This window comes from Cynoglossus semilaevis, chromosome 13 (genome assembly GCF_000523025.1).
Source record: "Cynoglossus semilaevis isolate Cse_v1.0 chromosome 13, Cse_v1.0, whole genome shotgun sequence".
Taxonomy (NCBI): domain Eukaryota; kingdom Metazoa; phylum Chordata; class Actinopteri; order Pleuronectiformes; family Cynoglossidae; genus Cynoglossus; species Cynoglossus semilaevis.
In genome coordinates, this window is record NC_024319.1 from 98,970 (window position 1) to 112,229 (window position 13,260).

The following is a 13,260-nucleotide window of genomic DNA, read 5'->3' on the forward strand; positions in this document are numbered from 1 at the left end:
AGGCACCAGCCTCTCCAGTCGAGGGGTCTCCCCCACGCCCGCCTCCACCAACCCGTTTGGAGTGGCCCCGCCCATGACCTCCATCTCACCTCAGCCCTCCTCTCTCTGCCTGAGCAGCCTGCGCACGAGTCCCGTGCCCCCCAACCCCATGCTGGGCATGGTGCAGCCAGGAATGGGCCTGGGGTCAGTGGGGTCAGTGGGGTCAGTGGGGGTGGGTATGGGGGCTCCTGGGATGGGCCTGGGGATGATGCAGCCCAGTCCCATGGCCATGTCCTACAGCGGTCTCTCACCCATGGCGCCCCCAGGCCCGGGCCTGTTGGGGTCCGGGGGTGCAGCGCCTCCTCAGCTGATTTTGGGGGGGGCGACCGGACCTGGAGGAGTAATGGGTGCCGGGGGGTCGGTGGGAGGCGGAGGAACGACGGGAGCGAGCACCAACCCTTTTCTTCTCTGAGGAAGTGTCCCCCTCCTCTGTCGTACCTGCCCCCCCCCCCCCTGTTCTCTCCTCTCAACTCAACTTGTGTCAAAAAAACTTCCACATCTCTATATTTCAAAAAAAAAAAAAAAAACATCAACAAAAAAAGTTATTTTTCTGTTAAAGCATTATATCATTTCAAGACGATTGTCCTCCTTCATTTCCTCTGAGCTCCTTTCACTGTGGCTCATTATGGGGTGAGATGGTGGGCGTGGGAGGTGAGAGAGAAAGAGACTGTTTCAAAGAGGTAGAGAGAGAGAGAGAGACAGAGAGAGAGAGAGGAACGGGCCCAGGCCCAGTATGAGTGACTGAGTGATGGGACAGCTGTAGATCACTAACTGAGCAAATAATATCAAACACTGAATCAGTGAGTGTGTGAGGGAGGGGTTTGGACTGAGACACAGACCGGATCACAGACTGAGACACAGACCGGATCACAGACTGGATCGTAGACTGGATCACAGACTGGATCACAGACTGGATCGCGGACTGGATCGCGGACTGGATCGCGGACTGGATCACAGACTGGATCGCGGACTGGATCACAGACTGGATCGCGGACTGGATCGCGGACTGGATCGCGGACTGGATCACAGACTGGATCGCGGACTGGATCACAGACTGGATCACTGACTGAGACACAGACCGGATCACAGACTGAGACACAGACCGGATCACAGACCGGATCGTAGACTGGATCGCAGACTGGATCGCAGACTGGATCGCAGACTGGATCGCAGACTGGATCACAGACTGGATCGCGGACTGGATCGCGGACTGGATCGCGGACTGGATCACAGACTGGATCACAGACCGGATCACAGACCGGATCACAGACTGAGACACAGACCGGATCACAGACTGGATCACAGACTGGATCACCTGCAGTAACATTTCAGGCACAACGTGGTCCACAGTTTCACTTTTAATTTAATGTTTAATGTAATTTATTTGTGGTTGGGGGTCGGGGGGTCGGTGGGGGGTCAAAGGTCAGTCCAACATGATGCCATTTCAATCAAACCAATTATTGTCTTTGTTTTCCTGAAAAAAAAGAAAATCTGAATGTGTGTGTGTGTGTGTGTGTGTGTGTGTGTGTGTGCTTCAGTCTGACGACGTGTAGTGAATGTTTGTGTTCACGTCTGTTTGAATCATTCTGTCATGACACACACACACACACACAGCTGCTGTCTGTCCAGAAGACGTTAGGTCTCCTCTTGTGGGTCATACATTTCACCCCCCAACCCCCCGCCTCACTGCTGCCCCCTGTCTTTCATCCCTCCTTCCTGCAGAGCTACTGAATGCTTCTTAAAAAAAGACGATATTTAAGTGAATGAAAGCGACGACAGGGACTCGACCTCATGATCCATGCTGTTGTTTTAATTTAGTTTAGATGAATTTATTTTATATCAAGAAAAAAAAATCTTTTATTGGGTACGGTTGATTTTTGTGTGGTGTTGACTGTGAACATTCACATTTGCAAAGAAAAATGGTAAAAAAAAAAAATCAAAAGAAATTTATGGAATAAAATAAAAACACAAGACTTGTGTTTGACTTGTTTCATTCTTGGTGTGAAGAACGTCCTCAGTCGAGAGAAAACATTTGGACTATATTTTTATTATGTTAATCAAACAATCAAACCCTGATATTTAACTGCAGAAAATAATCTATTAAAATGATATGACAGCAAATGCATTTGAATACGCTTGAACAAAAATGACATCCTTAACGTACAGCATTTAGTCTTGTGATACAACATGAGCCCAAACCTGCAGCAGCGCAGCATCGTCTGCATAGAGCGTAGTCCACAGGATACTGAAGAGTCTGGTCTCTTTGTCTCTTTGTCTCTTTGTCTCTTTGTCTCGGTGAGAGTCAAACCAGCGAGTCCCAGTCGAAGTCGTCCTGAAACTCCTCACTGTTGCTGTGCAGATTCTTTAATGGGGGGCGCTGTCGAGTTGTGGTGGTGGCGTGGGACTGTACTCCAGCTGGGATCAGAAGAAGAAGAAGAAAACATGGACTGGGTAAAAGTAAAACTTCTCATCCACATCTGAAAGAGTTGAGTCTTCTTCAAAGAGAACCTTTCCTTTCATCAAGGTTCTGATGGTTCCTGGATGTGGAACTGGTACTGGTACTGTTTACAGTTAATGAACAACCACAGCTGGACTAGTTACGCCTGGTTAACAGCCCTAGTTCTGCATCTTTACCTTTAAAGCCCCGCCCCCTTCTCCTCAGGATGAAGCTCTGAGGGTGGATTCATGTTTGACCACTGACAGAAGTCGGTCGATACGTTATAATGATTTCAATGCAGTGCGTGTCATTCTGACAGGTATGGTAATCTGACAGGACAGCAGAGAACTAACCACAGTCCGACTGTACCTTGGTCCAGAGTCCGAGCCAGAAGAAGAAGAAAGTGGAGATGAAGGAGGAACCTGGACTCCTGCCACTGGTCAGTAGTTAACTTTGTTACTTCAACTTACTTTGATGATGTTACTATGGAGACTAACCAAAGTTGTACAGCCTCACTGACTGTCGCCCCCTGGTGTAGTGCCTCATTATATTAATATGAGATATTTCATGTAATGAAATATGACCTGGAGAGTTCTCTCACCTGTTGTGTTAGCAGTGAGTGTTAGCTGCTGCTGCTGCTGCTGCTGCTGCTGCTGCTGCTGCTGCTGCTGCTGCTGTCGTTGGAGCGCAGGTGTCTGCAGGTGCAGAGCTCTGCGTGGGGGCTGCGCTCCGTTGGCAGGGTGAGTCATTGGAGGATATGGGAGTGGGGAGGGGTGGGTGAGACTAGCCAGGGTGGGAGGAGGATTGGAGTTGAGTCCACCGTGGGACACTGGGGAGCTGCCCCCACCAGAGGTGATCATGCCCCCTCCAGAGGTGATCATGCCTTTCTGGGCGAAGAAGCGGTTCAGAGAATCACAGAGGGAGTTGAAGAGTGCAGGGTCCAGAGCCCAGTCACAGAGTTCTGCTTGTCTCATGCTCTGCAGCAGATCTGTGACAGAAGAACGGCGTTTCAACATGCAGTGAGCGCCGGCCGTCGAACACGGCGGTCGCATTAAATCAACTTCTTAATATACATGAATATACATGAATATATTACAGTATTTTATTAATGAGATCAGGTGATGAGTTCCAAGTCACTGCAGTACAAACCTGGGTGGTTGGAGAGGTCGATGTTTGCCCAGTCCAAACTGCTGGCGATGCGAAAACTCTCCTTCAGCGAATCGGTGTTGCTGAACCAATCAGGCGGCAGCGCTGATGAGGAGGAGAGGGAAAATGAAGGAATCTGTGAACCAGGGCGGAGTTTCTGTCACATCATTGAAAACTCACTGTATTGTGGAGGTGGGTGAGCTGGGGGGGCGGCGGTTGGAGGTGGAGGTGGAGCAGGGTGAGGAGACATGGGCGGCAGGGTCGGAGTGTGAAGTGGTGTGATGTCATTGGTTGGCAGAGCTAACGCAGCTCCATCAGCTGAGGTGTAGACAAAAAAACATCAAACTTCTTTCATCGTTACTGTATCAACAACACACACACACACACACACACACACACACGTCTGCTCACCCTGGGAGCCTCCTCGCTCACGTACAGTCTTGACAAACGACTTGAAGGATTCAAACAGGTCTGGTGAACTCTGGTGAAGGTCATCGAAGGTGAAACGCATTGGTGGGTCAACGGTGACGTTCAATGAGGCAACAGACGGCAGGGGGTGAGTCGGGTGAGTCGGGTGAGTCGGGTGAGTCAGTCCTAACACAGTGCAGGTGGACACTGAAGTCATGTTAGGAGCAGAAGAGAAGGTGGATCCAGATCCTGATCCAGATCCAGATCCAGATCCAGATCCTGAGTTGGCAGGAAAGGCCAGTGTGGCCACGGGGTAAGAGGGAGCAGCAGGAGGTGCAGCAGGAGGAGGACCAGGTGGGTGGAGGAGAGGAGCTGGACTCATGGAGGCCACAGAGGCCAGAGTCGATGGAGACGGGTGAGGGACAGGGAGACAGGAGCCTGGACTGGGCATGAAGGCTGATGTTTGCTGTGAAACAAAAAAATAAATGAAATGAAATGAAATGTTGATGAATTGATCTGTGGATGGAATCGATGGAGAGAGAGTCCGAAACACAGGCAGTGAAACTGGACTCACCTTGATGCATGGGGGGGGAGAGAGGGAGGCAGGCTGGGGTGAGGGCTGCTTGATGGCTCTCAGTGGATCTGTGCTCGGCTCCAGGTCTGAGTAGGACGGGGCGTGGCTTTGATGTGGGGAGGGTCGTCTGTCCACGGGGGTCCTGAGTATCTTAGGAGCCTGACGACAGTAGAAGGAGAAGGATTTCAAAAACACAATTCAACTTTATGTCGATCTAACACCTTCGACCGCCCCGTCCTGAACGGCTGCCGTTACTTTAAACGGGGGGAGTCGCGTCACGCAGAGGCCAGAGAGGTGTTCACCGCACAGAGGCAGCGAGGCACCAGGGGGCGCTCACGCGGTTCGGTTGATTGGTCTTTTTTTTTTCTGGATGACGACAACCACCCCCTGACAGTTGTGAGGTGAACCAACCTGGGTTCTAGTCCCACGTCAGCATTGGCTTAAGAAAGATTTCTTTGAACTAGTGAAGTTAACAGGTTAACAGGTTAACAGGTTAACAAGTAAGAAAAAAGCAGCAGGTACATGAGGACTGTCCTCGTCCTCCTGTGGACACGGACGCTTTGGAGCCCTCGCTTGACTGCCCTCTGCAGGTCCATCCATGGTCCAATAAGAACCCTAGAAAAACAGTTGTTTGAGTCCGTCAGAGCGTTAGCTAAACATGTAGCCTGTGGAACTAGCTTAGCGTGTGAGCGGTGACTGACCTTTCCGGGGTCGCTCTGTGGTCGAGGGACTTTTCTGAAGCATTTATTCAGTGACAGGTTGTGTCTGATGGAGTTCTGTTGACGACACGTGTCACTAGTTAGTACTGGTCAACAGGTTCTGCTCATGTAAAGATCACCACTTCATAAAACAGGTGTCAACGTGTGACATCACTCTGAACGTCATGTGACTGAACATCACCTTCCATCCGCGGCCCGCTCGGCTGTAGTACGGGAAGGTGTCACTGATCCAGGTGTAGATGTCATTCAGACTCAGCTTCTTCTCTGGAGCTGCTGATATCGCCATGGCAATGAGGGTGGCATAGCTGTGGGGGGGTTTACCTTTGGAGTTGGACGGAATGGGCTCCTGCACAGGGGGCTGCAGCTCCCCCCTCTCCCTCACACTGTCTTTCCTCTTCTGCCTCTCTCCTCCTCCTGCTCCTCCTGCTCCTCTCTCTTTTCCAGAGCGTAGACTGCTGATTCCCAGCCGGGGCAGCCAGTCTATACTGGTAAGACTAGAATCCAGGTCTGAGGACATCGTCTCACTTTTCTGTCCAGGATCAGAAGACGGCGTACTGGATCAGAATGTCTTTTTGTTTACTTTAATCAGAGAAATACTACAGTACAGTGTGTACTTTGGTACTGTCAGCCATGCAGTTCCTGTTCTTTGTGCCACGGTCACTGATAAACACTCGCTGCTTCTCAATGATCCACTAACAGTGTGTGAGCCACAGCGGTTGCCAGTTCGATTCTGTTTCCTAAGAAGGAGTGCCTTGCTCACCTAGTGTCTGTGGAGCCCGTCCAGGCCCGAGGCCTCACGCACTCTCAACATTTAATGTTGTCATCAGCTGTGCACGACTGCAGACAAAGTGCTCTCCTCCAGGACCCTCAGACTCCTGCCCCCCGCCGCCGTCAACACCGGGCCTCAAATCCCTTCCTGCCTCACAAACTTTGTGTATCTTTGGAGAAAAATACACCAAAGTTACCCGAGAGCTTCCTTTTTCTCTCTCTCCCTGCTCTCCCTCCCTTTCTGACTTCACCAGAATGACGTAATTCACTCCTCCTCCTCCTCCTCCTCCTCTGTCACCTCCTACTTTTACAGCTGCCTCTGCTGAGCTGGCTCCTCCTCCTCCTCCTCCTCCTCCTCTGTCCTGTCAGTGCAGACAAACAGCCTGAAACAGTGACGTTCTGTCCAAACACCACGTTCAGAACCATGAGAAGAAAACACACAGCACGTCTTTATGGTTTCCTGTTTTATTGTAACAGTGTGGACCATGAGCGTCAACCATGAGCGTCAACCATGAGCGTGGACCATGAGCGTGGACCATGAGCGTGGACCATGAGTCTACAGGGTGCTGAAGAAGGCCAGGAGGTTGGTGTCAGGGGACGGGTGCGTCAGGAGTTTCTGGATCTGTCAATAAAAAAAGGGAAACGATTTGTTGAAAGTTTCAGCCTCGACAACAGAGGAAGAAAACAAATGTCTGAGTCTGATCATCTGGCTTCACCACAGCACCACCGTGTGGTGGACGACCTCAGCCCGACTTTGGTAAATATGAATGTATTTATTACATCTTTCTACCCGAGTATTTTATTTATTATTTGTGGGTTATTTATGTTGTCATGTGTATTTTGTGTTTTTTTAGATACTTCATTTGTATTGATTGTATTTTATTATTTATTTAACTGCAATAAACCTGTTAAATAATCCTGACTTTGATACTGTCCAGAAAAACTCTTCATAATGGAGAGGCCCTTCAGATGAAACTGTCACACCTCCTCAGTCCTACTACAGTAACACAGGAGTACTGAGGAGTACTGAGGAGTACTGAGGAGTACTGAGGAGTTGTGAGCACCTCCTTGAAGTTGGGGTGTCTGGCGTCCTGCACCAGCTGCAGCAGCACGGCCTCTGTGGTGGTCAGGAACGCTCCACTCTGCTTCAGCCTGGACAGAGCGAACAGACGGTCGGTCTGACTGTGGGGGTGGGGGGGGGGTGGGGGGGACACAGAGACCTGCGGTCACACCAGAGTGAGTACTGGAAGAATGTGTACTGTGTACCATAAACACCAGACTGGTACCTTCTGGAGGAAACGGCGTCAGCCACGATATGAACCTCCATTCCCTTTTCAAGCAGGTCAAAGGTCGTGCACTATGTAGACAACAGACATATTCATTAACCAGAGTGTTGTCCACTCTCAAGTACATGACACTAAAATATTAACATTCAGTGGACAAAGGTGTCATAGTACTGTCCCGCCATGTTGGTGTAAAGTTACTGTTACGGTTTGGAAAGAAACCTTTCATTAACATTTGACCTCACGACCCTCTGGTCTTACAGCGATGCAGGCGTGAGCCTCTATTCCACACAGTATGGCCTGTCGGGGGTTCCCCAGAGCCTGCAGTTCCTTCTCCACGTCCTCAGTCAGCATCGTGAAGGAGGTTTTAGCATGAGCACCGAGACCTTCAGCTCCGAGCTCTGGTACTGTTGGACCCAAACCTTTAGGGTACTGCTCTGTCAGGATGGGGGGGATCCCCAGAACACGACTGGCCTGTTGGTCAGAGGGGGAGACAGAGGGGGAGAGAGGGAGGGGGAGGAGAGTAGTCAGATACACCAAATTATTAGATGAAGTCGTAAATTATTGTTACATTATTAAAATGTAATGGGCAGAATGACACACACACACACGCACACACACACACACACACACACACCTGGAGCAGTCTGGCTGCATTGCTGACGATGTTGGTGAACTGGAAGATGTTGGGTCTGAACTTTTCCTGCATGTCACACAGGAACAGCACTGCATCCTTAGTGCAGAGTCTGCCAACGGTCGCCACTGCAACAGTGACACCTACAGTCAGTACTTTGAAATGTAATTGTTTTAATTTAGGAGGAAGGAGAGTGAACTAGTTGTCATCGTGACACCGCACACACGACCAAATGTGACCTCTGTTTTAACCCATCACCACAGCCAGCAGGGGGCAGCTTTCAGAGCCCGGGGAGCAGTGAATGGGGACGGTGCCATGGTCAGAGCACCTCAGTGGTAACTTGCCAGCTAGTGGACTCGAACCTGACGTTAATCGGTTAGTACGCGATTTAACCCCCTGTCACTTCACATAACCTGTATTTGACAGAGAAAAGCGAACTTACTAATGTTTCTGGAAAGTTCCAATGTGATGAGTTGAAACTTTAATTCGGGTTACAGTCCGATGTCCATGTGAGCCCCCTGTAGGACACGGACAGAATTAGGTGGAATTTAAGGGAAAGTAGTGACAGTGGGAAAGTTCTAAAACATGTGAGGAGATAATCTAATCCACCAGCAGCATTTAAGTCTTTGATTAAAAAAAAATCATTGAAAATCAAATGTGACATATTCAAAACATCGACTCACCTCGACTGAAGCTTTGCGAACCTGTTTAAGCCCCACCCCTTTTGCCTTGTCTCAACATTTAGCCAGTTAAAAACCACGTAGTTTTGATTGACGTTTCTCCGAACCAATAGTAGTTGGCAACTCCACAGCCAGTTGCCTCCGGAAGCACAAAGCGGAGTAGAAGCGACTTCCTAAAGATGTCTGACAGCGCCGAGTCTCCAACGGAACCACAGAAAGAAGATTCTCGGCCCACGACAGACGATTCGGCGGCGAATGACGAGAAGAAAAAAAGTAAGAAAACATTTAATATCATACTGCACAAGCCGCAATACTTGAACTTTTACGGATATGGAAACCATTTTGACTCTATGACGTTTAAACGACTGACAGAGATGTCGACCAATTGGCACAAGAGTGAGTGTCGGTGAACCAATCAAACTGCGTCTTTTTCGCGTGCCTACTACCGGGTTGTAGCGTGACTATCGCTAAGGCTAATGTTTACAAACCAATTTATATTTTTATTTGTATAGGGAAAATGTCTTTATCTCAATTATTAGCATAATTAAACGATTATATAAGTGTTTTTAGGGGCTGCGTAAACAGGGGATAATGAAACCAAGCGTTTTCTCAAATGTAGACGTTAGTTTGGAGGAAAATATTGAACGTTATGTTATTATTCTAAATACAAAATAAGTAACCATATACACTATATGTATAAACAGACAACTTGTACTAACTTACAATCACTTCAATAAAACCAAAGACAGGATTAGTTAAAAAGGAGACAAAATGTCGTGCGTCCTTGCAAAGTCGTGGAAGGATTAACGGACGTCTGAGAACTTGCATTCATTCTATCGTTACTGTTGGATTTGTGTAAAGTACCAAGTGATTGTACGCCCTCCTGGGCCCGTCGTACTGTAGTAGTACACAGTAATGGCACATAAACTGTGGGTTAAGCTTTTAGTCTCCATATTGTTTTTCCACAGTCTTAAAGTTCTAAATACTAAGTGAAATACTTAGTATTTTAACGTTGAAAGACAGTAATTGTTGTTCTACCTAACGTATTCACCTATTTACCAAAAGTTAAAGTCAGTAAAATAACGAGCTTCCGTTAAATGGGTTTGTAAAAGCAGGGAGAATGTTGACGTTCAGACATGTATCCTCTCCTCTGACAGTCGACGTGCTGTTGAAGGCAGTGGGAGACACTCCTATAATGAAGACAAAGAAGTGGGCAGTGGACCGGGGCAGGACGGTTCAGTCTCTGTCTCAGTTCATTTCTCGTTTCCTCAAACTTGATGCCAATGAACAGCTGGTAAGACAAACCGCTTGTTTTAACCCATTCACGTATTTCCATAAATCCTACTGTCATTTCATTTGATTCTGGCTTCATTTCTGTCCAGTTCATCTACGTTAACCAGGCTTTCGCACCTTCACCTGATCAAGAAGTCGGGGCCCTATTTGATGTAAGTACTACGTGATTTAAGTTTTTTTATTTGTTATAACCACAGTTATATTACAAATATATACAACTATAAATATATTCTTTATTTGTACTGAACACTAAAAAACTAAAAAGGTTTTTTGTAATTAGAAACACTCTTAATATGCCAATTAAAATTAAAGCAACAGTTACATTTTTTAATAAAGTTGTAATTTAAATAACGAGGTAATTCAGTAATTTACTGAACCCAGTACCCAGGTTTAGAGACATGAGTGTATGTTGATGTGAAATATATGTTGACTTTATTTGGCTTCTTCACAAAAGAGTTTTTAGTTCGTTTAAAAAGGCACATTTTGGCTGCCACAAAATCTAAAGGTCATGTAGGGCACTAACCAGCAGAGGGGGCAGTAGGTCATGGGTCAGTAAGAAAGACTTAAAACCATGGCAGCTTAATGCCTTTAAAGTCATAAATGGGAGCAGATATTTAATCCTGCATTGATGGCAAGAAACAGCAGAATGATGAAGTTCAGCTGTGGAGAAGTCGGCTTGACGGCTGAGGTTAAAGGTCAAATTAAAGAGACATTTGACACGACATTGACGTTGTGTTGTATGGACCCGTGTCTGAGCAGTGACTCAGGACGCTGACAGTCTGTGACGTTGACTGTTCTTCACTGTCTCTGTGTCTTCCAGTGTTTTGGCAGTGATGGAAAGTTGGTCCTTCATTACTGTAAATCCCAGGCCTGGGGTTGAACTCACCGTCGTTTATGTTACTAGTTACTACTAATAATTTATCAACCAGACATGCACACCACGTCATCTTTGCTTCTTTGTTTTTATTCCATTAACATTTTGTACATAAAGTGTAAATAAATGATTGTGACATTCTATAGCTGTGCTGTTGTCTTCACTCTGGGCTCCGTGTGTTTCCGGGTGTTTCCGGGTGTTTCCTGGTCACAGCAGGAGGTGCTGATGGGCTGAGCTCTGTTAGGTCACAACAGGTTCACAGCTTTGAGTGTCTGAGTCGTGGGATTTGAAAACCAAATGTTTTTGTGAAGATTTGAGGTTGGACACAGAAGTCAGGGACGGGAATTCCCAAATAAGACAGAAACACGAGGAGAGCGGCACGGAGGCTGACACGTCCTCTCTCGTCTCCGTGCATCGCAATCCTGCCGCCCATTGGTCGGCAGGATTAAAGGGGGAGTGCAGCTGCAGCGACTTGGGTCAGTGATGCTCATCCTTCAGGAAGAAAATCTGTGAAGAGAGTCAGAGCAGAGGGACGATGACAGAGGGCAGACAGGAAGTCTGTTCAACGTGGACCAACGGAGACGACGGTCTCGGTGAGGCGCTGATGACGGAGGAGCAACGACGAAGAGTGAACTCCACAAACGTATTGGTAGGTGGACAGACACTGACATGTTGCTGTAGCCTTTTCATTAAATCACTCATTAGCCTCCTGATGCTAACAAAGGCTAATCTAATGGCTTTGTGTTTGTGGTAGCGTGCTGGTGGTTAGGAGGGTCAACCAGGTTTGGTTGTTGAAGTATTTTGTAGTTTCCTGCTTTAATGTTCTAACGGTGACAAACAGAAGAACAGGGAAACAACATTAAGACCAGGATTAGACCGGACCGGATTCATCGGTACCGTTCTTTTCTTTGGTGTCTCAGGGTCACTGACAGTCGGCTTTGCAAAGGAGTCGGGGGGGTCGGGGGGGGGGTCAACCTCAACATTTAAATCTAAAACGACTAACACGAACACAAAGGAGCAGATTATCAGGGATTAGGTGCAAAAATGTAATTTATGTGGTTTGTCCATCATTTCATCTAGAACTAATCTCTGCTCCCTGGTCGTCTCCCAGCGGGGGGGGGGGGGGGGGCGGTGAGAGTTCAAAACTGAGGGTGTAACAGAAGGGTCCACCGGGGGCTGGGGGTCACTGAGTAACAGACGGTTCTGTCCATGGAAGTCACAGCTGATTGGATGCCAGTTGTCTTCTGATTGGTTAATGACGTGTCTCGTTAATACTCAGCCTGAATGATGTCCGTGATGGATCACCGTCGTCACGTCTGGACGTCAGAAGGACCGACCCACACGTCTGTCCATCCCAGGGACTCGTAGGTCCAGGTGGCACCAGAACCCGTTCTCCCCCCCTCCCTCCCGGCTCTTCTTTCCGGTGTTTTCCTCCACCATGACTTCATCATCAGTTTGTCACCGTTGAATCCCCGTTGACTCTGTGACTCTGGAACTGTTTTAATGCCATCGGTTCTTTCCGTCCCACTTCCTGGTTCACTCTTCCTCCTGCTCGTTCTCTTCCTCACGTACGTTCACCCCCTGCCTCACCCGTCTCCCATGTGGCCATGCTGGAGCGGATGTCTCGTCGATCCCGCTCCCTTCTCTCCCTGACTCTGACCTCTCTGGCTCTGGGCCTCTCTGTCCTGGCCTTGAGCACCTCCTACTGGTGTGAGGGGATTCACAAGGTGGTGAAGCCTCTGTGTCTGTCGCCGGTCAAAATGAAGAACTGTGGCCAGAACGACAGCGAGCCTTACACCACAGGTACGAACAGGCCACGCCCCTTCCTCCGTCACCAGCCCAACACTTGTGTGAATGAGTAGTTAGTTAGTTAGTTAGTTAGTTAGTTAGTTAGTTAGTTTTGGTAACAAGTGGAATTTAAGTGGAACTGTACTGAGAAAGTCATTCAGCCAATCACAGCAGTTGTCAGGCGGAGGCGGGGTTAAACCCTGACTTTGTCAATAACAACATCAGACAACCATAGAAGAAAGATGAAGAGTTCAAATAGAGTGACACCTTCTGGTCAGAAGAGGAATAACCAGCTCAGAAAGGAGTTGACTTTATCCAGCTGATTTCCCTGGAAAAGTGTGTGTGTGTTTTGGGGGGAGCGTCAGTACTGCTGACAGAGAGATAAAGGCTGTCTGTTGTGTCTGTGTCACAGAGAGTCAGACTCAGAACCCTCTGAAGCCCACCCTGCCCCCGGCCCGGAGAGAGGAGCTGGCCCGGATCAGGCAGCGACAGCTGGCCAACGCGGTGCAGTACATCTGGGAGACGGGGGAGGACAAGTACGCCTTCAGATACTTCCACACAGGCTTCTGGAAGAGCTGTGAGAAACACAACGATGGTGAGGCCCCCCGCCACCCCCC

At 48.4% G+C, this 13,260-nt stretch overlaps 6 protein-coding genes across 10 annotated transcripts in view; 3 read left to right on the forward strand and 3 right to left on the reverse strand.

The window, feature by feature from the left end:
- epn1a (epsin 1a) overlaps positions 1-566 on the forward strand; it is a 6,718-nt gene extending 6,152 nt beyond the window's left edge. For all 3 annotated transcript variants that reach the window (XM_008322601.3, XM_008322604.3, XM_008322605.3), the window contains one exon: positions 26-566. In XM_008322601.3, coding sequence (XP_008320823.1) covers positions 26-451 — 426 coding nt within the window. In that variant the 3' untranslated portion in view covers positions 452-566. The remainder of the gene's footprint in view (positions 1-25) is intronic.
- Positions 567-1,401: 835 nt separating this feature from the next.
- Positions 1,402-13,260, reverse strand: part of rcvrn2 (recoverin 2) — a 31,547-nt gene continuing 19,688 nt past the window's right edge. Inside the window, exon 4 of the mRNA XM_008322610.3 lies at positions 1,402-1,571. The gene's annotated coding sequence lies outside the window, so the exon portion shown is untranslated. The remainder of the gene's footprint in view (positions 1,572-13,260) is intronic.
- Positions 1,852-6,321, reverse strand: foxj2 (forkhead box J2). Its single transcript, XM_025061294.1, has 9 exons — positions 5,505-6,321; positions 5,306-5,380; positions 5,127-5,219; positions 4,605-4,763; positions 4,034-4,496; positions 3,803-3,940; positions 3,626-3,727; positions 3,078-3,464; positions 1,852-2,454 (listed from the first exon to the last, which is right to left on the reverse strand). The coding sequence occupies exons 1-9, from the start codon at positions 5,838-5,840 to the stop codon at positions 2,342-2,344; spliced, it is 1,866 nt and encodes a 621-aa protein (XP_024917062.1). The 5' UTR covers positions 5,841-6,321; the 3' UTR covers positions 1,852-2,341.
- Positions 6,541-8,826, reverse strand: isoc2 (isochorismatase domain containing 2). The gene is made up of 7 exons (XM_008322608.3): positions 8,692-8,826; positions 8,451-8,526; positions 8,012-8,136; positions 7,636-7,848; positions 7,378-7,448; positions 7,156-7,273; positions 6,541-6,713 (listed from the first exon to the last, which is right to left on the reverse strand). Coding segments are annotated over exons 2-7 (594 nt in total). The 5' UTR covers positions 8,452-8,526; positions 8,692-8,826; the 3' UTR covers positions 6,541-6,647.
- Positions 8,160-10,996, forward strand: atg12 (ATG12 autophagy related 12 homolog (S. cerevisiae)). The gene is made up of 5 exons (XM_008322609.3): positions 8,160-8,383; positions 8,802-8,961; positions 9,846-9,982; positions 10,071-10,133; positions 10,802-10,996. Exons 2-5 carry the CDS (start codon positions 8,868-8,870, stop codon positions 10,859-10,861), a joined length of 354 nt encoding a protein of 117 aa, XP_008320831.1. The 5' UTR covers positions 8,160-8,383; positions 8,802-8,867; the 3' UTR covers positions 10,862-10,996.
- The window catches only part of LOC103387860 (germ cell-specific gene 1-like protein), a 3,926-nt gene continuing 1,810 nt past the window's right edge, over positions 11,145-13,260 (forward strand). For 2 of the 3 annotated variants that reach the window (XM_017037866.2, XM_017037867.2), the window contains exons 1-3: positions 11,145-11,504; positions 12,135-12,658; positions 13,056-13,238. In XM_017037866.2, coding sequence (XP_016893355.1) covers positions 12,463-12,658; positions 13,056-13,238 — 379 coding nt within the window. In that variant the 5' untranslated portion in view covers positions 11,145-11,504; positions 12,135-12,462. Of the gene's footprint in view, positions 11,505-11,991; positions 12,659-13,055; positions 13,239-13,260 lie in introns of those variants that run through there. The other variant, XM_025061319.1, reaches the window with a different exon arrangement.

Coding starts and splice junctions, on each gene's coding strand:
- foxj2 (XM_025061294.1), bottom strand. CDS start 5,840: ATGTCCTCAGACCTGGATTCTAGTCTTACCAGTATAGACTGGCTGCCC. Junction 3,728..3,802: donor TCACCCACCTCCACAATACA/GTGAGTTTTCAA, acceptor CCTCCTCATCAG/CGCTGCCGCCTGATTGGTTC. Junction 2,455..3,077: donor ACTCACTGCTAACACAACAG/GTGAGAGAACTC, acceptor TTCTGATCCCAG/CTGGAGTACAGTCCCACGCC.
- atg12 (XM_008322609.3), top strand. CDS start 8,868: ATGTCTGACAGCGCCGAGTCTCCAACGGAACCACAGAAAGAAGATTCT. Junction 8,962..9,845: donor GAATGACGAGAAGAAAAAAA/GTAAGAAAACAT, acceptor CTCCTCTGACAG/TCGACGTGCTGTTGAAGGCA. Junction 9,983..10,070: donor TTGATGCCAATGAACAGCTG/GTAAGACAAACC, acceptor ATTTCTGTCCAG/TTCATCTACGTTAACCAGGC.
- isoc2 (XM_008322608.3), bottom strand. Junction 7,274..7,377: donor GACGCCGTTTCCTCCAGAAG/GTACCAGTCTGG, acceptor CCACCCCCACAG/TCAGACCGACCGTCTGTTCG. Junction 6,714..7,155: donor GACACCCCAACTTCAAGGAG/GTGCTCACAACT, acceptor TTTTATTGACAG/ATCCAGAAACTCCTGACGCA.